Source organism: Cydia strobilella, chromosome 1, assembly GCF_947568885.1.
Source record: "Cydia strobilella chromosome 1, ilCydStro3.1, whole genome shotgun sequence".
In the NCBI taxonomy this organism is placed as follows: domain Eukaryota; kingdom Metazoa; phylum Arthropoda; class Insecta; order Lepidoptera; family Tortricidae; genus Cydia; species Cydia strobilella.
The window spans coordinates 15,748,730-15,772,902 of record NC_086041.1 but is presented as its reverse complement, the minus strand read 5'-3'; the positions used below and the strand labels follow the sequence as shown (position 1 = coordinate 15,772,902).

The 24,173-nt window shown below is 38.9% G+C and overlaps 2 protein-coding genes across 2 annotated transcripts; one reads left to right on the top strand and one right to left on the bottom strand.

Annotated features, from left to right (window-relative positions):
* Nucleotides 1–828: 828 nt before the first annotated feature.
* Nucleotides 829–3,570, bottom strand: LOC134746574 (WASH complex subunit 3). The gene is made up of 3 exons (XM_063680997.1): nt 3,347–3,570; nt 3,099–3,263; nt 829–1,293 (listed from the first exon to the last, which is right to left on the bottom strand). Exons 1-3 carry the CDS (start codon nt 3,401–3,403, stop codon nt 976–978), a joined length of 540 nt encoding a protein of 179 aa, XP_063537067.1. The 5' UTR covers nt 3,404–3,570; the 3' UTR covers nt 829–975.
* Nucleotides 3,571–4,621: 1,051 nt separating this feature from the next.
* On the top strand, nt 4,622–17,810 carry LOC134746489 (pre-mRNA-splicing factor SPF27). The gene is made up of 5 exons (XM_063680899.1): nt 4,622–4,803; nt 5,750–5,913; nt 8,511–8,723; nt 17,039–17,192; nt 17,629–17,810. Exons 1-5 carry the CDS (start codon nt 4,729–4,731, stop codon nt 17,758–17,760), a joined length of 738 nt encoding a protein of 245 aa, XP_063536969.1. The 5' UTR covers nt 4,622–4,728; the 3' UTR covers nt 17,761–17,810.
* Nucleotides 17,811–24,173: the final 6,363 nt, after the last annotated feature.

Sequence of the window (24,173 nt, the reverse complement as noted above, 5' to 3'; positions counted from 1 at the left end):
GTTTTCATAGTTTTATTTCATGAGTAACTATCGCGGTAACCGAAGACAATACATAGGTAAGTTTATCAGTAGGTGATTTGGAATGGGAGAGTATTGAGGGAATTCAATAAGTAATTGATGAAATATTCTTTTCACCTCAGCAGCTCGAACAAGCCTACTTTCGTCACTCCCTGGAGTGAGGAAAGTGCGACTTTCCTCACTCCAGGGAGTGAAACAATGTAACTTTTTAATTTAGTGAAGGCCATGAACTTCATACTTTTATTACATTTTTAACCGCATTTACATTTACATTTACATTTATTTTTTACATTTTTTTTGTACGGTACGGTACGGCACGGTACGGTACGGTACGGTCCGGTCCGGTCCGGTCCGGTCCGGTCCGGTTCGGTCCGTCCCGTATCGTACATATTATGATACTTTTTTTTTCTGTTTATTCTGTGTAATTCGAAATACATTTTAACCTTTGTATGTTCTCACTACTGAGGTGAAAAATTATGTGTGCAACACGAGAGCAAAGTTATTTTACATCTCGTGTTTTTGAGTCCCTCGCTACGCTCAAGATTCTACCTTAGAATCACTCGCTTCGCTCGTGATTCAATTATAGAATCTTTCGCTTTCTCGGGACTCAAAATAAACACTCGCAAGAAAAACCAACTTTCCTCTCTTGTTGCACAAATAACTATTGAATTGTACTTCTGATATGAATTTCATACCTATTGATTAAGTAGAAATAATAACTAAACTATACTGTGCCTCAATCCACTCTACACTACAGCTACAAGTAATGATTGGGATGGTCTTGTCTTGGATTGCAAAAAATATATATCATTGGCATGTAAATAAATAAATTTATTTAGATTTTATACATATATGATTATAGTAGGTATTTGATTATGATTATTTACATAGAACCCTTATGAAAAAATATAGTTCTGACATTATAACTTATTTCATAAAATATTTTAAATTTTTAGTCTATTTGTTCATTATTTTTTCAAATAAACTGGGGTCTAAGCCTTCCAGTGTTAATTTCAGTTTTACAGCCTGTAGAGGCACTCCCACCTGTACCATTTTCACGAACCTCATGTACTCGGGAGTTACAGCAGTTTCCTCCGCGGCAGTCTCATTTGCCGCTGTGGTGTCATTGCCTTCAGATGTGTGTGGGTTTGTATTGTGTGATGTCTTTTTACTATCTACTGGTATATTACCTGGTTTACCTGCACTTGTATCTGGAGGTTCAGAATCGTCAGTCTTACTTTGTGATTGAATGTTTACTTCTGGAATTGATGATAGCTGTAAATATAAGATGCAATAGAAGTAAGAGTATTGGAAAACTTACCTTTTAACCCATGGAGTGCCCTGTTATCACACATGTGATAGTAGTTAGTATAGGAATTCCAATTCCATTCCAATTCGCTCCATGGGTTAAGCAAGTATGTAAATATGTCATGTATATTCTTTAAATTAATATTTAGCTTTAAATTAAGTTGAGCTTGTCAAATAATACGAGCGATTGTCGAGCGAGTGCAGCGTAGATTCACTAAAATTCCCGCACAACTAAAGTCACTTTCATACGAAGAAAGATTAGTCAAGCTGGGCCTGACAACACTGCAAAAAAGGCGTGAACGCGGCGACTTGATCGAAACGTTCAAAATAATTAACGGATATTACGACTGTCCAGAACTAAGCGATCTGTTCGCTCGAAACTCAAACACGCGCACAAGAGGACACAACCTTAAACTAATAACAACAAAGCACAAAACAAATATCTGCAAACACTTTATTGCAAACCGAGTAGTAAAGGCTTGGAACAAATTACCCTCAGAAGTTGTGAACTCTGCAAGTGTTAATCAATTTAAAAATAGACTAGACAAACTATGCTAACTGTGCTAAGTGAACTATGATTTAGACGTACCAGCATCAGCTGCCTGTCTAAAATGAAATAATAATAATAATAATAATAAGCCCGCAGGGCAGCTTGTGGCGAGCTGTTGGGGAGTGACGACCCCACGGACCCGAGTGCTCCAGAGAGTCGGTCAGGGTCTCCGTCTCCGGCGTGTCTTCGTCGGTCGGAGTGGACCCCAAGGGGACCCGCAGGACTCTCAGCACTGGCTTGCCTTCATTGGATGTCCAGAGGGGAGTCGTAAGAGCTATATGCTCCAGGGGTGGAAGTGTTAAAGGGCATAACGCCGCGAGTAACTTCGGAGAAAGCGCAGCACACCTCTCGACACCCCTGAGCCGCTCACGCCGGTGTTGCGCCTGGCCGTCTTTACGATGGCGCATCAGGTGCCCATCTAACGAGTGGCGAGTCACCGCCTGCCTCGATAACTTGTGCAAGCAATGTTATGGCAGGTGTCCGGACTTCTTTGCAATAGCCCAGTCTTTTTTCCACCCAAACTTAAACCATAGACCAGTACTCTGTCCATATTCTCTACAATAGCTTCCAATGCCTGCTGAAACCGGTTCACGGGTATCTATTGATGTACCCATGAATGGGTTCCAGCAGGCGTTCTACATGACATCAAATCTCTCCAAACGGCCTCTACGTGTTGGATCTATATCCCCACGCACGCCTTATAAATGACCGGGATCGAAAGACCCGAGAGTTTTAAAACGGAGATACACATAATAATAATAATACTCAATATTTGTCTAATTATTGTGTAAAAATTGTTGTTCTTAATTTAGAAACGACCCAATACATAGCAGAGTTAATTCAGCAGGACCTTGCTAATCCGGACAGGCAAAAAACTGGTTAGTAATGGATTACCAAGGTTTTCGGATTACCAGCTGCAAATTTTTTGTAGTAGAAAAATCATGTAATTAGTAAATAAATGAAATATTTATGTATATAACATATTACTGTAGTTAAACAAAGAAAATAAATTACTTTCCAGTAAAAATATCACAGCTTCTAATTTTTGCACTTAATTTCGATGGCACTCTTAGGAGGAAACAAAACATTGTAACTACAATAATCGTCATAGGCAGTGCACCCGGCCCGGGACCATCCGGATTACAGCGATTACCGGATTAGAGGGTCCGAAATAGCGAGTCTCTACTGTATGATCAGTTAAGACAAGAAGTATAACTTTTACCTTAGCTTCCAACAAGACCATGGTAGCATTAACATTTTCAAGTTTCCGTTCAAAATGCATTAGTTTTTCTTCACAGTCCTTTGTAAACTTATTCAAAAACTGTACAGTAGTTACGAGGAAATGGTTAACAAACGCCAAAGTTCTCTTCTGCTGCAACCCAGCTATCTGGTAAAAATGTAATTAGGTATCGTGAGAATTCCAGTTATGTTAGACAAATTCAGGATTTTGATAGAATGAAATCCACCTACTTTAGATAAATCTACACTATTTACTTCGTGATTAACTGCCGACCCTTGCAAACTCATAATTTTGCTTAAATAAAGAAACAAAAATCAGCTGATTGAATAGATGTTAGCAAAACCACTTTTTTTATTAATTTATTACAGCACTTTCAGGCTTTTCAATTAAATTAATAATGGAAAATCTAAAAATGTCGCAAAGTTCAATTTAGTCCATCAGTCAGTCAATCTATTGTTGATCCCACAGACCTAAAATTTATGCTTACGCGTTGATCCATCCATTGTCATTTGTCAAACTAAAGTAATGATTGTAATGAAACCTCAATGAAACGTCAACACAAGGTTGATTTTTGTATTCGTCCTTGTTAAGAGTTGTTACACACCATCGCACCATATACTAGATCTATGATCGCACCGCACCAAGGTCATTGTGCGACGCACTGACAATCGGTTGATCGATTGATCCGTGTAATTCTACTTAATGTTATGTACTTATGTCGTCATATTGTATCTCTTTTTTGTATTAGTTTGTGTAAACGTGTGTAATTTATTTTTTGCCTTTCTTTTTGTCTGTTACCTTCCGTGATTCTCACTTGATGGTCTCATCGGAAGATCAGCGCTGGAAGTCGCCAGTAGCATGCTGAGATGGGGCCATTTCGTGACACCTTATTTTCACTATGTTCTTTTAATATTTGTCTATTGTCTGTGTGTTTACGAATAAAAACTATTCTATTCTATTCAATCAACAATGTAAAAGCCATAACAGACTACCGCACCGCACCGCGACCTTGGTACGTGCGGTCAAAACACCCACAACAAACAAAGTTACACCAAGACAAGTCTGCAACGATTTTGATAGCACACGCAGTGAGCCGCAGTTGACGGTTTCGTTTGTTTTTTAACAATTTTAACGCATATCAGTGAAAGAACATGGGTCAAAATCATATAAAAATAATTAATGCAAATAAATAAAACATTTATTTATATATAATACTTTTTATCGTATTTTTATACATCTTCATTTTTAGTTTTAATCGTGTGTCGATAGATGGCAGTAAATTTACTGTGGCTACAAAATTTACTATGACAGTACCGCTCTATCCTATTATATCCTCTTTGTCCAAGAGGTACCACTGGGTACCACGGATAATTTATCGATAAATGCTGAGAATGCGTGGGTACAGCGCTATTCGTTTCGCTATGTTGGCACTCACGTTGCTTGACGTTTGTTTTGTCCTATTGTGTGTATAGTTATATTATTCTCTGTGGATTAAATAACTTTTACACTTTGTACTTGAATAACTTGACGCTTTTCTAGAAAAAGTAGAAAATGAAATGAACTAAGAAACACTTTAAAGTAATATTATTAATGATATATATATTGCGACAAAATGGCAGGAGAAGTTGTAGTGGATGCATTACCGTATATTGACCAAGGATACGATGACCCAGGAGTTCGAGAAGCGGTACGTAGGAAACCTAACCTCGATAATTTCGTAATGTTATTGTTATCATGTTATATTTTCTTTTTTCTCAAGATCTTATATAAATTACCATGTAAAATACCACGAAATACTGGGTGATTTTGGGGTGGTGATTTCTAATGTCAAAAATATAATAAGTTGGCATACTACATACGGTTTCCTTTCCCATGGGACTGATATGAAAATTGGAAAAAAAATATTCCTCGTAAAGTTTACGTTTCGTTTACTTTGGTCACTCAAGGTATTTTATTCGCCATTTCATGGTTTACCTTACTTAACACAATTTTGACACTGAGGGTCACAACCCAGAAATCACCCAGTATAGTCTAACTAACCCGTTCGTATAAAAATGCCGCAAATCGATGTACAGGTTAAAAAAAAATGTTAATGATATTATTTTCAAAATTGCTTTCTTGGGGTTAGATATGAGGATATCACGTATCATTTGTGGTATATTGTACAAAAAAAAATATCAGCCATATCGTGTCTGGAGGAGCCCAAACTTGGTATGTTTCGAAAATTCTTTTTGTTTTAATTAAAAAAAAATACCCGAAATGTAATGATGTGATATATTTTTAGAATCGCCTCAAAAAGCCCTTTCGTATACACACACGATACCACACACACACTCCACACACACACACACCCCACACACCACACACACTCGATAGGTTTTGGAAAAAAAAAAATATTTTTCCATACAAAAAAAAATGTTTTACGACTCCCCCAGCGAAATTTTTTTAGGAACTGCAGGTCAAAAATTTTGTTTCCACCTCTAGTATGCGTGTGCCAAACGGCTAACCTGTACATCGATTTGCGGTATTTCTTTGAAATTGGGGTCGAGCGGCTTCCGCTAGTAGGTACAGTAAGTACTTTTGAGACTAATTTGTTTTTTTAATATGATTAAAATGGCCCTTATTTTTTTCAGGCTCTTTCTATGGTAGAAGAAGAATGCCGTCGATACAGGCCAACTAAAAACTACCTTGAAAATGCTGGGCCAGAACCTAGCACAGCATTCGAAACTGGAGCTCTACAGAGAGAGATGGAAAGAGTACAACAGCGGCTCCCTATGGAACCCTTATCTATGAAAAGGTTCCACTTTCATATTATATCGAGTCTGTGCGGAAAGAGAAGTCATAGAATATAAATGGGCTAGTCGGGGTATAGGAAAGGGCGGCCGTTCTTTGGACTTTTTATTACGTTATTATGGAAGAAATGTTAAAATAAGTATCTTTTGTTATGTATCATTTTTCTCTAAGATCAACCATTATGGAGATAGACAGGGTAGTAATCGTCAATTTTGAAAGGCGTTCAAACTTCTAGTAAATTTATGTTGTTGTAATTTAAGTAACAGCGGCAATATAGGTGTGACGGACATGATATTGTACCTACTATTGTCAGTCAGTCACTGGGGGGCGAAAGCCTAGACTCGGTGTCCAGGTTTGTGTACCTAGGGAGCGTATTATCCTGCAAAGGTGGAGCGGATGAGGATATAGACAACAGGATAAAGAAGGCAAAGGCTGTGTTCACTCAGTTAAAGGTTGTCTGGGAGTCAAATGTGCTCACGCAACGTGTTAAACTTTCCCTCTTCGAATCCATTGTGAAATCAGTGTTGCTTTTTGGCTGCGAAACGTGGAGAGTGATGTAGGGCCTAACAAATAAACTTCAAGTCTTCGTCAACAAGTCCCTCAGGTCGATCCTTCGAGTTTTCTGGCCAAAAACTATTCAAAATGAAGACCTATGGAGTATATGCCGGCAAACACCCATTGGCGAAGAAATCGCGACACGGAAATGGAGATGGATAGGACATACTATTCGAAGAGAGGAAACGAATAACGCAACCGTCGCTTTCGGTTGGAAACCGCCGGACGGAAGCCGTGGCTCCAGGCGCCCTGTACACTCTTACACTCCTGGCAGCGGTCCGTCATGAGTGAGCTATGAGCGGTCGGGTTGAGCTGGAGCAAGGCCAGAAGGGTCGCTGAAGATAGGAAGGCGTGGCGCGAGCTTGTGAAGGCCGTTTGCACCTCTGGGGTGCCATAGGACAACAACAACAACAACAACAACAACATTGTCAGTCACAACTTCACCTATCTCCATAATTATTGATCATAGAGGAAAATGTTACATGACAAAATATACTTAATTTGACATTTCTTACACAATAAAATAATAAAAATTTGGTGTTATATTGGCAAAAAAAATAGCACTGAAGTTTTCTGTCACAAAAGCGGCCCCTTTCCTATACTCTAACCCCTAGCTTCATGAAATTATGACCAGCTATACTGACACTTGCTGGTTTTGATGGCTGTACCCATGTCTTACCCTGCAAGGCTGTATGATCTGCTTGGTGCATAGGCAAAGGAATATATAATCTCTGGCAAAGGAATATATATAGTTGGTCAAACCAAATTGTCAGTAAATAAAAACAAAAAACCGGCCAAGTGCAAGTCGGACTCGCGTTCCAAGGGTTCCGTACATTACACAATTTAAACAATGTATTTTTTATGTGAAACGTGAGTGAAATGTCTTTAAAAACCCCATAGGGGTCGGATCAAAAACTAAGTATTTAAGCCCGACTCACGCTTGACTGCAATTTCTAATAGGTTTTCCTGTAATCTACAGGTAAAGATCTATTTTGTGTATTTTTTTCAAAATTTTAGACCCAATAGTTTCGGAAATGAGATGAGATGAGAGGAGGGGGGAATGGTCATTTTTTGCCTATTTTCTTGAATAACTTCTAAATTGTTTATCGTAAAATTATAAAAAAAAAATTTAAGATTCTCACAATGAGCTCTTTCATTTGATATATAACACGATATAGTTTGAAAAACTTTATTTTTTTATTTTCTCATTTACCCCCCAAAAGTGGCCGCCATGTTTAAAATTCATTTGTTTACGTTACATGTCCGTCTTTGTGTCAAAAACTTACATACGTATACCAAATTTCAACTTAATTGGTCAGACAGACAGACGCACCAGTGATCCCATAAGGGTTCCGTTTTTTCCTTTTGAGGTACGGAACCCTAAAAACTATACTCATCCTTTTCTTTTGGGTGCTAGCTGCTAGTACTAGTATAGATAGTATGAATCTCTCCGTCTATGTCATAAATGAGACAGTCCTTTGACAAACTATAGAAAAGAAACAGAAAACAACAAAAATAAGAAGTTTATATGATATAAGACTATGGTTTCTATGACATCAGCTTAATATATTTGTTTGTTGCTTCCCTTCGATATTATTAAAAGCGTGTGGGTGATAAATGTCCCAGGGAAAAAGCTTTTATTTTTTAACCAATCAGTTTTCTTACATTTTAAATTCATTCTCCGTATAGTTTGTTTAATATCAATACACCTGCTGTTCAGGATTAACCAACTTCAGATTATCATATTATATTATTTATACATTGTAGATTAGTAATAGGAGTCAATGTGTTGGTATCTTTGTTTTTTGTTTATGTACCTACATCTTAAATTCTCAGTGACCAAAAAGTAAGAACTTGTGGTAATGGTAACAGCTGTGATGTAAATACAATGGTTCCTTTAAAATTTAATGTTTTTTCCACTTGATAAAGCAGGGACATGAGATTGTTTGATCGTTTGCTATTATGTCATGGATGGTATCGGAATATCATGCAACTGCATACATTAGAGTAGTAATTTGCTATAGATAAAAAATGCTTTTCTTACAGGTATGAGCTGCCGCCGCCGCCCGCAGGCCGCCTTGGTGAGCCGGCGGCCTGGGCCGAGTCCGTGGACAACTCGCACGCCCAGCTCTCCCACCAGGCCACTCGAGTGCTGAATCTTGAGTTACAACTGCATTATGGGGCAGAGTCCTGGCGCTCCTATCTCAATACTCTCCAAGCACTTGTCAGTAGTGCGCAGAATGTGCATACTAATTTAAGGTAAAAAGACAAGACTATAATAAGTTTTTAGCAAAAACTTAATATTTGGTGGTACCTACCTACAAGCTTTTATTGCTCTGTACTTTTCTTACCATACAGGCAACTAATACTCATCGAGACAATTCTAAAACCCCAAACACAATTAGTCTGCTTTGTTTTATCACAAAGTGGCCACCTCCTGTCTCCATCATCAGATCAGCTCCATGTCATTATAATATTTATTTATTATTTATTTTAAACTTTATTGCACAAGAACAAGTACAAAAGGCGGACTTAATGCCTTGAGGCATTCTCTACCAGTCAACCACTGGGCCAAACAGAAATTGTTAAGGTGGGTGCAGTGCGATGCGAAAAAAAAATTTCTAAATATAAATTCTAATACTAACGCCAATATACAAACTAGTAATATTTATATACTATAATACCTTTATAAAGTACATAAATAAACAATATAAATACATATACAAATTTATCATATAATATACATAAATATATATTTGCATGTGCGGGGCAGGGGGAGGGGGGGGGGGGGTCCCACTAGACAGTATCTAGCAGGTGCTTGTAGAGCATTCGTTTGAAAGTCAGCTTGTTTGGGGCTTGTCTAATCGTTAGAGGGAGCGAATTCCAAAGACGGATTGCTTGAACAGCGAAAGAAGACGTGAGAAAACGGTATGGTGAGGGAGAACAGAGAGTTTAAGAGAACGGGCAGCGCGCAGCTCGCAGCCTGGGCGTGGGGTAATAAAGCTGAAGTTACATTTGAGATATTCTGGAGTGATGGGCTCAAATAGGATAGAGAACAGTGAGGAGAGTATTCGAAAGGATCGGCGCTGACGTATGGGGAGCCACTTGAGCTGGCGGCGGTAGCTGGATATATGATCAAACTTTCGAATTCCAAAAATGAACCGTATTCCGTTGTTTACCAGTCGCTCGAGTTTGTTAAGAGAATTTTGATCCATGTTGGTTGTGCACACATCAGCATAATCAATGAGCGGGAGGATGAGTGCTTGAACGAGCAATTTCTTTGTGCATACCGGAAGGAAGTTTTTGAACCGGTATTGCATTGTTTTAGCTTCCAAGATTTGACATACACTAACTAACATACATACTAACAGGGCAAGTTAAATAAAAGCTTGTAAAAAATGGCTGCCATCTTAAATTTCTTTATCTTTGGTATGATTATGTTAAAAATTTATATCTGAGGATTCGTCAGAATACGAATCCGAAATTAAAATAGGCTTGTCGACATATTTTTATTAATGGCATCAATCAAATAATCTGGTTTGTTTTGAGGATCAAAGTGATCAAATGTCTGTATGGGACTCATTCCCTTAATTGCGATTTTGTAGGTGAAACGGTGGACCCGGCGGTCCAGACGGGTGTAACGTGTAATCTAATACAACGTGAACGTATAGTATAGACTGCACTGCGAGCGCCTTTGTGTTCGCGCTAAAAACCGACAGCCGATGGATCCGGCACCAGCGCTACATGTAACGCTCATAATAGTTCCGTCCACACGCAAATTATTATTTGTTTTTAAACCTAATGAAATGTAGGTAAGTGGGGTTAGTATTTAGTATGCAACATGCACGTTTCTCTACAGGGGTTTCAATCATTCCGTTGTAAGGCTGGCGTCCACTAGACTCGCCGAGCCGAATCGAATCGAATCGCAATAATTCGCCTCCTATATTTTCTAATGCAACTGCGTCCATTGACGAAGAGCCGCGGCGCGCCCGTCAATGGACGCGGTTGCGGACTTTAAAGCTGGCGTCCACTAGGCTCGCCGAGGCGCATCGCAATAATTCGCCTTCTTCTTTGATGAAGAGCCGCGGCGCGTCGAATCGAATTTACCATTCATAGTAAATGTATAGAAGGCGAATTATGGCGATTCGATTCGATTCGCCTCGGCGAGTCTAGTGGACGCCAGCCTTTATAGTATAGTGCGGTTCTAGGAAATGTATGTAAAGTATTTTACAGTACCTATGGTGCTACTTTCTCGCACTAGTGTGTAAAAGAGCACTTTTCGTGCATGTCGAAAGTTTAAAGGGCCTTATGTACTGTAAAACGTTGTACGATACACGTGCGAATAGGTAATCCGCAACTCGTGTCGAGTGTAACGGAAGATATATCAACAACATAAGATATGCAGACGACACTGTAATACTAGCTAACAGTATAGAAGAACTACAACAGCTATTGGACCTCTTAAATACCAAGGTAAAACATTACAACCTCAAAATGAACGTTAAAAAGACCAAGCTAATGGTAATAAGCAAATCAACATTTCCAACAAACAAACTGCTTATCGATGGTAAACAAATAGAAAGAGTTTCCAAATATAGGGACCTGGGCTGCTGGCTGAGTGAAAACTGGGATCCAGAAAAGGAAATCAAGGTGAGAATAGAAATAGCCCGTAGTGCTTTCATTAAAATGCAAACATTGTATACCAATAAATACATTAAGTTAAAACTAAGATGGAGACTAGTACAATGCTATGTACTATCTATACTTTATTATGGTGTTGAAACATGGACCTTAAATAAAACAATGGAGAAGAAAATAGAGGCCTTCGAAATGTGGCTGTACAGGCGTATGCTGAGAGTATCATGGACCGCAAGAATAACGAACATAGAGATCCTAAAAAGAATGAAGAAGAAAAAGGAAGTACTAGCCACAGTTAAGCGGAGAAAGATTGCATATTTTGGACATCTACATGGACATGAAAAGTATAATCTGTTGAAAGTTATAATAGAAGGAAAAATAGAGGGAAAACGGGGAAGGTGAAGAAGGAGGATGAACTGGCTCGATAACATCAAACAATGGACAAACATCAAGGACGCGGCCACGCTAACAAGACTGGCCAAGAGTAGAAACGACTTTGCAAAGGTGGCCACCGACGCCCGCTAGGGCATAGTAGCAGAAGAAGAAGAAGTGTCGATTTAAAACACTCCCCGCGTTCGTGATTTAATTTATCGCCAGGCATCGCCACTCGTTTCGAATTTCCTCTTTTCCGCACTGTATCGTAAATAACTATTATAATAAATAAATAAAAAAAATAAAACACAGGCCAAACACCGGGAAAGTATGGAGTTGGCTTTCTGATAAAAAAATCTTATACACAGTACATTGTAGTGTATTAGTATAGTGCCAGGGTTCAGCATCAGCTCTATCATAGGTACTGCTCTCATAAGTGCTCATCAAGACGAGTCGGATGACTAAAACAGCGTGTGCCTATGTTGCACCAAACCTTAGTTCCGCTAGGTACTGCCAGGGTTCAGCATCAGCTCCATTATGGGTACTGCTCTCCTAAGTGCTCATCAAGACGAGTCGGGTGACTAAAACAGCGTGTGCCTATGTTGAACGAAACCTTAGATCCACTAGGTACTGCCAGGGTTCAGCATCAGCTCTATCATGGGTACTGCTCTCCTAAGTGCTCATCAAGAAGAGTCGGATGACTAAAACAGCGTGTGCCTATGTTGCACCAAATCTTAGTTCCGCTAGGTACTGCCAGGGTTCAGCATCAGCTCTATCATGGGTACTGCTCTCCTAAGTGCTCATCAAGACGAGTCGGGTGACTAAAACAGCGTGTGCCTATGTTGCACCAAACCTTAGATCCACTAGGTACTGCCAGGGTTCAGCATCAGCTCTATCATGGGTACTGCTCTCCTAAGTGCTCATCAAAACGAGTCGGATGACTAAAACAGCGTGTGCCTATGATGCACCAAAACTAAGTTCCACTAGGTACTGCCAGGGTTCAGCATCAGCTCCATCATGGGTACTGCTCTCCTAAGTGCTCATCAAGAGGAGTCGGGTGACTAAAACAGCGTGTGCCTATGTTGCACCAAACCTTAGATCCACTAGGTGCTGCCAGGGTTCAGCATCAGCTCCATTATGGGTACTGCTCTCCTAAGTGCTCATCAAGACGAGTCGGATGACTAAAACAGCGTGTGCCTATGTTGCACCTAATCTTAGTTCCGCTAGGTACTGTCAGGGTTCAGCATCAGCTCTATCGTGGGTACTGCTCTCCTAAGTGCTCATCAAGACGAGTCGGGTAACTAAAACAGCGTGTGCCTATGTTGCACCAAACCTTAGATCCACTAGGTACTGCCAGGGTTCAGCATCAGCTCTATCATGGGTACTGCTCTCCTAAGTGCTCATCAAAACGAGTCGGATGACTAAAACAGCGTGTGCCTATGATGCACCAAAACTAAGTTCCACTAGGTACTGCCAGGGTTCAGCATCAGCTCCATCATGGGTACTGCTCTCCTAAGTGCTCATCAAGAGGAGTCGGGTGACTAAAACAGCGTGTGCCTATGTTGCACCAAACCTTAGATCCACTAGGTGCTGCCAGGGTTCAGCGTCAGCTCTATCATGGGTACTGCTCTCCTAAGTGCTCATCAAGACGAGTCGGATGACTAAAACAGCGTGTGCCTATGTTGCACCTAATCTTAGTTCCGCTAGGTACTGTCAGGGTTCAGCATCAGCTCTATCGTGGGTACTGCTCTCCTAAGTGCTCATCAAGACGAGTCGGGTAACTAAAACAGCGTGTGCCTATGTTGCACCAAACCTTAGATCCACTAGGTACTGCCAGGGTTCAGCATCAGCTCTATCATGGGTACTGCTCTCCTAAGTGCTCATCAAGACGAGTCGGATGACTAAAACAGCGTGTGCCTATGATGCACCAAAACTAAGTTTCACTAGGTACTGCCAGGGTTCAGCATCAGCTTTATCATGGGTACTGCTCTCCTAAGTGCTCATCAAGACGAGTCGGATGACTAAAACAGCGTGTGCCTATGTTGCACCAAATCTTAGTTCCGCTAGGTACTGCCAGGGTTCAGCATCAGCTTTATCATGGGTACTTCTCTCCTAAGTGCTCATCAAGACGAGTCGGGTGACTAAAACAGCGTGTGCCTATGTTGCACCAAACCTTAGATCCACTTGGTACTGCCAGGGTCAGAGATGGGCATTAATCGATTAATCTTTTAGTTAACTAATCAATCGATTAAAAATATCAATCGTCATTTTTTAATCGCGATTAATTTAGTTGTGAGAATGTTCGACTAACAACTAAATTAGTTTTAGTTTCAATCGACTAAATTTCACGATTAAATCTATATTAAAACTACGTAGTCGCCCGTTTTTGCACTACAAGTACGTATGTATGTAACATACGGAGGTACTCGTATGTTGTAACTATGTTAGTTTGGGTAGAATTTTGCGACTTATTTTGAAGCAGATATCTTCATCCGATTGAGCTAAAATTATGTATACACGTTTAATTTGAAATGCTTGAATGACAATGCAAATAATGCCATAATATTATTATAACGATATATTGGTAATAACGACAAATAGCGAAAAACTGCATTGTTTACAAATCGCAAACAATAAAGTAGGTTGGTGCATTATTAATACTTTGAATTATACGATACTGAGTAAATCTTAGACATAGAAACTATCAATATTTTGCTGTCTCTGACAATAGTAAAACTCTTTTTAGTGTCACGCGGTGACAAAACAATGGGATAATCCTACTTACCTAGAACTGGAAGTTGTTTGTTGCATTTTGGTGCAAGTGCCGACGCATCTTCTAAAAATAACACGTTCTATTGAATGACACATCTGCATGTTGTTTATTATCTACGCGGTCTATTTTGTTTTCAACGTGTGGTCATTAAACTTACTTACTTTTTACTTTAGTAGCAAAATAATAGTGAGAACAGATCTCACTCCTTAGAAACGGTCAAAATATCGTAAGTAATACATGACTATTTTATTTTTAAACATCCGTTAAGATGTTCTAATCAGTCTGTCAACATAGCCATACCGAGGTATTCTATTCAATTTGTTTCTAACATTAGTCGCGAGAAAATAGTCTAACTAATTAGTCGATTACAAAATTTAGTTGTCCGAAATCAATCGGCAACTAATTTAGTTGCACTCTATACAACTAAGATTGATCAATCGTCGTTTTCAATCGTCAGTCGCAATTAATTCTTGTAATCTTAATCGTTAGTCGATTACATTTTGCCCATCTCTGGCCAGGGTTCAGCATCAGCTCTATCATGGGTACTGCTCTCCTAAGTGCTCATCAAGACGAGTCGGGTGACTAAAACAGCGTGTGCCTATGTTGCACCAAACCTAAGTTCCACTAGGGACTGCCAGGGTTCAGCATCAGTTCTATCATGGGTACTGCTCTCCTAAGTGCTCATCAAGACAATTCAAATGACCAAAACCGCGTATGTCTGTGTTGGTGCAACACCGTTTTTGCACTACAAGTACGTATGTATGTAACATACGGAGGTACTCGTATGTTGTAACTATGTTAGTTTGGGTAGAATTTTGCGACTTATTTTGAAGCAGATATCTTCATCCGATTGAGCTAAAATTATGTATACACGTTTAATTTGAAATGCTTGAATGACAATGCAAATAATGCCATAATATTATTATAACGATATATTGGTAATAACGACAAATAGCGAAAAACTGCATTGTTTACAAATCGCAAACAATAAAGTAGGTTGGTGCATTATTAATACTTTGAATTATACGATACTGAGTAAATCTTAGACATAGAAACTATCAATATTTTGCTGTCTCTGACAATAGTAAAACTCTTTTTAGTGTCACGCGGTGACAAAACAATGGGATAATCCTACTTACCTAGAACTGGAAGTTGTTTGTTGCATTTTGGTGCAAGTGCCGACGCATCTTCTAAAAATAACACGTTCTATTGAATGACACATCTGCATGTTGTTTATTATCTACGCGGTCTATTTTGTTTTCAACGTGTGGTCATTAAACTTACTTACTTTTTACTTTAGTAGCAAAATAATAGTGAGAACAGATCTCACTCCTTAGAAACGGTCAAAATATCGTAAGTAATACATGACTATTTTATTTTTAAACATCCGTTAAGATGTTCTAATCAGTCTGTCAACATAGCCATACCGAGGTATTCTATTCAATTTGTTTCTAACATTAGTCGCGAGAAAATAGTCTAACTAATTAGTCGATTACAAAATTTAGTTGTCCGAAATCAATCGGCAACTAATTTAGTTGCACTCTATACAACTAAGATTGATCAATCGTCGTTTTCAATCGTCAGTCGCAATTAATTCTTGTAATCTTAATCGTTAGTCGATTACATTTTGCCCATCTCTGGCCAGGGTTCAGCATCAGCTCTATCATGGGTACTGCTCTCCTAAGTGCTCATCAAGACGAGTCGGGTGACTAAAACAGCGTGTGCCTATGTTGCACCAAACCTAAGTTCCACTAGGGACTGCCAGGGTTCAGCATCAGCTCTTATCATGGGTACTGCTCTCCTAAGTGCTCATCAAGACAATTCAAATGACCAAAACCGCGTATGTCTGTGTTGCACCAAACCAGAATTCCACTAGGTAGTAGGTAGGTACTGCTACTACTGCCAGGGTTCAGTCAGGGTCATTTTGCTGTCTCATTTTAAAATATCACGAATGTAATTTTATTAGATGTTAATGCAATTGAGAGTAATTCTAATTAATTTTTTGAAACAGTATGGCCATTGAAGTTAATCCGAATTAAAGTTAATGGCCATTAACGTCTCAAAAATTTAATCCGAATTAACTTTAATCCGAATTAACTTTAATGCAATTGGTTAATGGCGGAACTAATGGTTAATAAAATTGATCAATGGTTAATTAAAATTAACAATTACGGCCAACACTGCCGTCCCCCTTTAATTCATGCATTTACGGGTAGTCTATCTCGCGGCGATATACTGTCGCTCCAATCATGTGCTAGGCCTACTGGGACATATAATAACTCAAAAATGCGCGTTCGCCCCCTAAAACCCCCATATAGTAAATTTCATCGAAATCGTTAGAGCCGTTTCCGAGATCCCCGAAATATATAGATAAGATAATATTTATTGAATAACTGTGTACAGAGATGTTGGCAATAATACATTTAGGAAGAAACAGTTAAATAAATATATATAGATAGATATATACAAGAATTGCTCGTTTAAAGGTATAAGATTACTATACGCACAACATACGTGACGCACGTCAAAATCGTCTGGCTAGAAAAAAAATATAGAAGAAGGATCATTTTTCCTTTTTTTTTTTTACAAAAAACTATAGTTTTGGGGTCTGAAATTTTGCACAGTTGTTACTAATAGTCTATTAGTAACAAGTGTGCAGTTTTTTTTGATGATGTGGCTTTCTATTACTAATAGAAATATATTTTTTTTCATCAAAAAAAATTTTTAAGCCAAAACTCGCTGGGGACAGATTCGCTTAGCTTATCCTGGCACGGCCTTTTGTATGTTATAGAAAGCAGATAGCGGCGGTGAACTGGGAGCGCAAACGGTCGCAGACGGCGAGCGGCACGAGGCTGCGCGCACTTCGTCGGCGCTGGGCGCAGCTCGTGTCGGACAACTATCGCCTCGAGCGGGCGCTGCTGCAGCTAGACATACAGCTACAGAAGGTGCACAAGCATTTTGATAAATAATACTTTTAAAGCAAATAAATGTATGGAAATATACTCAAACACACCCAACTTGTCAGTAGCGCCAAGGCGCGAAATTTAAATTTTCCATGGGAATGGGAGGACACTACATTACTACTTTTTCTACTGACAAGGTCGCTGTGCCAGAGTATAGATGCCGTATTCAAGTGAGAAAACGACCAAGACCTCAAGTGCTGTGGGCTGGAATCGCGCTAGTGGCTTCAGGTATCACTGCTGATGCCGTTACTATAAAGTTTATAGTATAAACAATTTGATTTGTTCCATAGTTAAATTGGCAGTGTTGTTAATGTGCCGACTAAAAATGAAACTTAGCCAACACAATCTTGTTGGACGCCACGCATACGCGATTTAGCGTAAACGTAAAAACGTGTATAAATTTGTGTGTTGTTTACAGGCCCAAGGACAGGCGAGGGCGGATGACGGTGAACCCGCTGATCTAGACGCGGTGAAAATGTTGCCAGACAAGCTCAATTCAGAGTCGGAAAAAGAAGTGCAAAAGAAGATTGAAGACATGTTTGCGGATTAAATTAAGATACCATATTACATTTGTATAAGGAATTAATGAGTAAATGACAACTTATGTTTTTTTTAATATTGCGACCCGCTCCGACTTCGCACGGGTTACGCAAAACCTAACCAATTATACACCTAAACCTTCCTCTAGAAACACTATTGATAAGTAATAACCGCATGAAAATCCGTTCAGTAGTTTTCGAGTTTATCGCGAACAGACACACAGACAGACGCAGCGGGGGACTTTGTTTTATAACGTGTAGTGATTATACTCTGCTCAGCACAGCATCACTCGCGTGTAGGTACTTGTAATTATACTTCGTATCCAAATCTAAGACAACAAATATGATTTACTAAGCAGCAGTGCATGGAATCATGCCGTCGTTGTCACACACCCAACTAACATTAGGGCCCGGCCACATGTACGCGGTGCGACGTCGCCGACGCAACGCGGCGCGTTTTGCGGTGCCGCCGCCGCACCGCAGAAATCTGGCGGTACGTCGTGCGTCGCTGCGCGCGGTGCCGCAGAGCGGTGCGCGGCGCCGCCTGCGGCAACGCAAAATCTGGCGGTGCGGCTTGCGGTGCCGCGTCCGTCGTCGCGGCACCGCATGCGGCGCCGCGCTGCATAGTACAGAATTCGACTACCAGGAGTACAGTCGCCATCAGATATATCTTAGCGCCCAAGGTGGTCAAATATTTCTGAGCAAGACAAAATTTCACTAAATTTGCACACTGCAAATACCAATTAAGTCATAACTGCTGTAATGTCATAAATATCTTAGCACGGTGTTTGTCAATAATTTCTTCGCATACATCGAGCCGAAAATATCTGATCGCATAGAATGTCAAACGTATCTAAGCAATAAAGGCGATCACAAATATCTGCACGTTTGAGGAAAATATACCTTAAGTCATTGCCATATGTCATATAATTTGTTAGCTAATAGTTAAAGTAACGATTTGACAGATATTTCAACTATGACAGACTATAGACAATCAAACCCAACTACAGCAGTACAGATGTAGTGCATAATTATTTCCATCGTATTTTCACGGAACCCAAAATGCACCCAAATTGCTATAACAAGCTACCTTCCGATATGCCTCTATTTAGAAAATATTTGTTGGACTTTTTGGTACAAAATGCTTATTACTCTTTGAAAGAATTTTTAGACTATATGCCGAATATTTATTAAATTTAGTATAATGTATAGGGTGGGCCAATGATAAATGCATTTTAACGAAAGACGTCAATACAAAAAGAGAATTTATCACTGGCCCACCCTATAGTATAAGGTCGTAAGTTTATTATTTTTGCATGCTGCATGATAGGTCATAAGAATCTAGTCATAGTTATAGGTAATACTTATTATTTCTATGCCTATTCAGGCAGGATGTGCTGATCAAAAATTGTTGTATTACATTTATATTGTACCGCATTCAATAAATGATTATGATTATTAAATTGCTTGGCGGTGCACGGGGTTCTGCCTGCGAATAATTGTAGATTGTTCAGAGTATATTAATAATAAATAAATAATAAACTGTCACCGGGCTGTATCTCGTGAACCGTGATAGCTAGCTACAGTTGAAATTTTCACAGATGATGTATTTATGTTGCCGCTATGCTATAACAACAAATAGTACTAAAAACAGAATAATATAAATATTTAAGTGGGGCTCCCATGCAACAAACGTGATTTGAAGTAAACTTTAAGGTTCCATTTTTCGGTTTTTCGATTATATCTCCGAAACTATGCATCTGAGCGACATGGCCACTTATACAAAAAAAAACGGCCAATTGCGAGTCGGACTCGCCCACCGAGGGTTCCGTACTTTTTAGTATTTGTTGTTATAGCGGCAACAGAAATACATCATCTGTGAAAATTTCAACTGTCTAGCTATCACGGTTCATAAGATACAGACGGACAGCGAAGTCTTAGTAATAGGGTCCCGTTTTTACCCTTTGGGTACGGCACCCTAAAAAAGTGATTTAATTAGTTACAAGTTTAATTCAGTCAAGTTTTTCGATATCTTGTAATAGTTTTTGAGATATCCGCTCTTGAAGGTTTATTTAGGGCTCTCATTTTTATCTTGATTATCTAAATCAGTGAAGTAGGCCAGGTTTTTTTTTTTTTATTGAAAATTTAACAAAAATTATAACATTATAAGTACCTTAATCTAATGTTCGCCAAACTGTGAAACAGTTTGTTGGCGGTGCGCTCTAAAATAATCTATAGGTTTGGTATCGTTTTCGTATAAATCGGGGGTGCTGAATTCATTTATGGTATTCACATTGACACTATTCCTAAGTAAAAACAAAATTTAAATAAATGCTTTATTTTAAACACCTCTTCACGCTTAAACCGTTGAACCGATTTCGTTGTTATTATAGAAATGGTTTGAGTCCCGGGACAGTTATCAGAGGATTCAGTCAAGAGCACGGGACCGATTATCATGAAACTTTTAGCCCTGTTGTTCGCTGGGACACGATTCGGACTATGATGAGCGAAGCAGTTCTTAGAAAAATGCACATGACCCAATTCGATGTCAAGACTGCCTTTCTGTAAGGCGACATCGACGAGGTTATATATATGGAGCAACCTGTGGGGTTCGACGACGGATCAGGCCGCGTCTGCAAGCTTCTCAAAAGCCTATCTGGCTTAAAACAAGCACCACGATGCTGGAACAAGAAGTTTTGTTCGTTCTTGTTGAAATATAAGCTTCAGCAAAGTGACTCAGATCCATGCTTGTTTATAAGCCAAGATCGGCAACTCATCGTCATGATCTACGTGGATGACGGATTAGTCCTATCTCCAGACAATACATGTATGGAAGAGTTCCTGAGTGCCCTGACGGCAGAATTTCAAGTAAGAACTTCCGAAGTTGGCTGCTATCTTGGTCTAGAAATAAATCGCCTAAATGACGGGTCAATATTTATTAACCAAGAAGCCTACATAAAAACTATTTTAAAACATTATAACATGTGTGATGCAAACTCTGTTGTCATTCCGATAGACAAAAGTCAGATGACAGAAAATTCCTCAGAATAATGACTAAAGCAAAGAAGCCGGGCAAAAATAAAAGCTTGGTAAAAGATATCGTATTCACAACACGTTATTACTTTTTGTCTATGAGTGAGTGAGACAACAATCCGCAAGTTCTTTCGTTTTTTTCAGTATTGTCATAAGATGAACTGAGGGAAATGTCAAATGGTCCTATGTGGTTCTATAATATAATCCAGCCAAATAAAATATATGTTCGTTATTTCAGAGGTAGGTGTCAACTGTAATAACTTGACATAGTCGTATTATTTTAGTTGAAATATTTCGGGATGTTTCAGCGGTCATCTTGATTTATTTTAATTATTTTGTTGCTATTCCTGAAAGATTGTTGGAAAACGTGCTGAGTTTTTATTTGTAATGGTTTGAAGTTCCCTTTGTGATAATGTCTTGTGTGATCGAGGGCTGTAAATCGCATACAGGAAGAAAAGAAAATACGCACGAACCGATAACCTTTAATCGGTGAGTTTTGTTCAATTTTGAAGAAATTAATTTATAGGACCTGACCCTAAACTTAGAAATCGATATGTTGTTTATGTAATTATTACTTGCATTCAAGTCTATATAGATTTTTGCATATATTTTCGAACTTTTCTGCTAAGTATGAAAGGTTATATTTTTGGCATAATGATGTATCGACCTCAGATCAATAACTCGATAGGTTATTGATTTTACAGCTTTCTTATAGTTTGGCCCAGGACTGTCTCATTTTAATTGATGAGTACAGTCAAGGGCATAAATATATATACATTCCCAAAGACTCAAAAATATGTGTACGCTCAGACAATAAAATCGTGTTCACATATTTTTAAGCCATTTGTCTGGATCGATATTTTTGCCTTCGACTGTACCTATAGTTTTCTTTGTTTTTACTTACTGACAGATTGTGTTTGCCAGAATATAGTATAATACTAAAAACCGGTCAAGTGCGAGTCGGACGCGCGCACCAAGGGTTCCGTACTTTTTAGTATTTGTTGTTATAGAGGCAACAGAAATACATCATCTGTGAAAATTTCAACTGTCTTGCTTTCACGGTTCATGAGATACAGCCTGGTGACAGACAGACGGACAGCGAAGTATTAGTAATAGGGTCCCGTTTTTACCCTTTGGGTACGGAACCCTAATAAAAAAGACATTAATGATCATTGATGAATGTTCCTTTTATTAATATTGTTGGTCACAAAACTCAACTTTTTATTTCAGATTTCCAAAGGACGAGGAATAGGGGATATTACTGCAATGTTCTGCCACCAGAGTGCAGCACTAGCTTTTTTAGTGCACCGTAGAGTAACTTATTCATACTGTACCTTTAACAGGTTTTTGACAAGTTTTCAGGGGACCTACCGGAAAACTCGAATCCGAAATTTCGTTATCTAGCTGCCTCTTTATCGCTCGAATACGCAAGAGTGATAGAGATGTTAGATAACGAAAGCTCGATATTCTTGTTTCGCGATAGACCCTCAGATTGTGATAGTGGCGCCACCTACGCCGAGTTTCGCGTAATATTCCCTATTATTAAATAAAAAAAATATATTACACGAACGTTTTTTTTTTTTCATTTCCTATTTGGTACAGTCAGCTGCAGAGAAAAGGTACCCCACGTCCATACTAATTTACAGAACTTTGTATGCAGGGGGGGTGCCTTTTCTGTGCAGCTGACTGTACATGACTAGAAACTATACTAGTCTTTTAGCATTAGAAAAAACGGTAAACCATTTCCACGTGTCTTTTTATTGACAAGTTTTTTTATAAATATAGCAATATTTTACTTATGAAAGGTATGTAAATGATCGTATATTATATTTGTTGTGACTTATTTTCAGTGTTTTTCGATAAAACGACACGTTAAGATCGGTCGCCTTCTTTCTAATGTTAAAAAAACGAGAGGTATAGTTAGACGGTTCCGTGTGGTAGACTGCAAATGAGATAAAAGCTATATTAGGTACATGCATTAATCCTCATATCAGGCGGCTCTTTGATTCCAAGGATTGCATAATTTTTATACTTTTTAATGATTTTTAGAATATGAAAATTATAAAAAGTATAAAAGTTATGCAATCCTTGTATTCCACGCATTTCATTTCATTTCAACGAGCCGTCTGCTACAGATTTCTTGAAATTGCCGCGTTTTTTCAGGTTCAACTTTCATTAGCCAGACTATTATCAATTTGCCAATTTCGTGATTATTCTTATACACGGCACATAAACTTATGCATAATTTATCGATATAAAAAGTCGTCACAGTTACATCCCTAGCAAATTATCAAACTTATGACACCGTACGTAAATGAGAAATAACAAGCATATATGCATCTCTTTTCGGCACATTATCTAATTCGTAAGGAAGTAAAGTACGGGTATACATATTTGCGAAGCATTTTTGCCCGACTTCTATGCTTTAGTCATTATTCTGAGGAAAATTCAAAACTCGACAGTGACACGAGTGTCAATAATTTTCATTATAGAGAATTGGTCGGAAAATTATTATATTTATCGGTTGTGAGCAGACCAGATATTTCCTTTGCTGTAAATGTTTTAACAAAACACGTTGAAAAACCCGATACGTGCCACTATGCGATCGCTAAACGAGTCTTGAGATACTTGAAGTTGAAATGCCTTGGTATATTATACAAGTATTCGTCAGCAGAAGGAAATTCTTTCGTAGCATATAGCGACGCGGACTACGCCGGAGACAAGGCTACGAGAAGGTCGACTTCTGGCTATGTATGTCTATGTGTGAGCCTTTTAACGACCGAGGCAGAATTTGTTGCAGCCAGCCTAGCAGCCCAGACGGTAATATGGCTCAATCGTCTGTACAAAGAAGTGCGAGGATTCGACGTTATACCTACTTTGTTTGTGGACAACCAAAGTGCAATCAAACTAGTCAAAAACCGTGTTTCATTTCAAGACTAAGCATATAGACACACGGTATAAGTTCGTGCAAGAACTGCACCACGAAAAGAAGGTAGATGTCCTCTACGTGCCATCCAAAGAGCAAGTAGCGGATACGTTGATAAAAGCTTTGCCCAAGGAAAGCTTCCTTAGAGCACGCACCTTGTTGGGCATGATAAGTAAGCCTGCCCTGATGTAGGGGGAGTGTTGAAACTGGCCATCAGGTACATAATTTTTATATAACTGCTGTATGTTCAAATGTATTTTTGACAGACTTCATTAAAATGATCCAAGAGGAATATTTGTTTCATTAATATCTTATTAGTGTAAGCATAATTAGATCTTTTCATTCGGATGATTTGTCATTCACTTCTGTAAGACTGTTAATTGTGTCAGAAGTTCAAACATGCAGTTAGAAAAAAGGAGAATTTCAACATAATTAAATGCATATAAAAACTAGAAGTGGCTAGCG

Coding starts and splice junctions, on each gene's coding strand:
- LOC134746574 (XM_063680997.1), bottom strand. CDS start 3,403: ATGAGTTTGCAAGGGTCGGCAGTTAATCACGAAGTAAATAGTGTAGAT. Junction 3,264..3,346: donor ATAGTGTAGATTTATCTAAA/GTAGGTGGATTT, acceptor CATTTTTACCAG/ATAGCTGGGTTGCAGCAGAA. Junction 1,294..3,098: donor TGGTCTTGTTGGAAGCTAAG/GTAAAAGTTATA, acceptor TTATATTTACAG/CTATCATCAATTCCAGAAGT.
- LOC134746489 (XM_063680899.1), top strand. CDS start 4,729: ATGGCAGGAGAAGTTGTAGTGGATGCATTACCGTATATTGACCAAGGA. Junction 4,804..5,749: donor ACCCAGGAGTTCGAGAAGCG/GTACGTAGGAAA, acceptor TATTTTTTTCAG/GCTCTTTCTATGGTAGAAGA. Junction 5,914..8,510: donor GAACCCTTATCTATGAAAAG/GTTCCACTTTCA, acceptor CTTTTCTTACAG/GTATGAGCTGCCGCCGCCGC.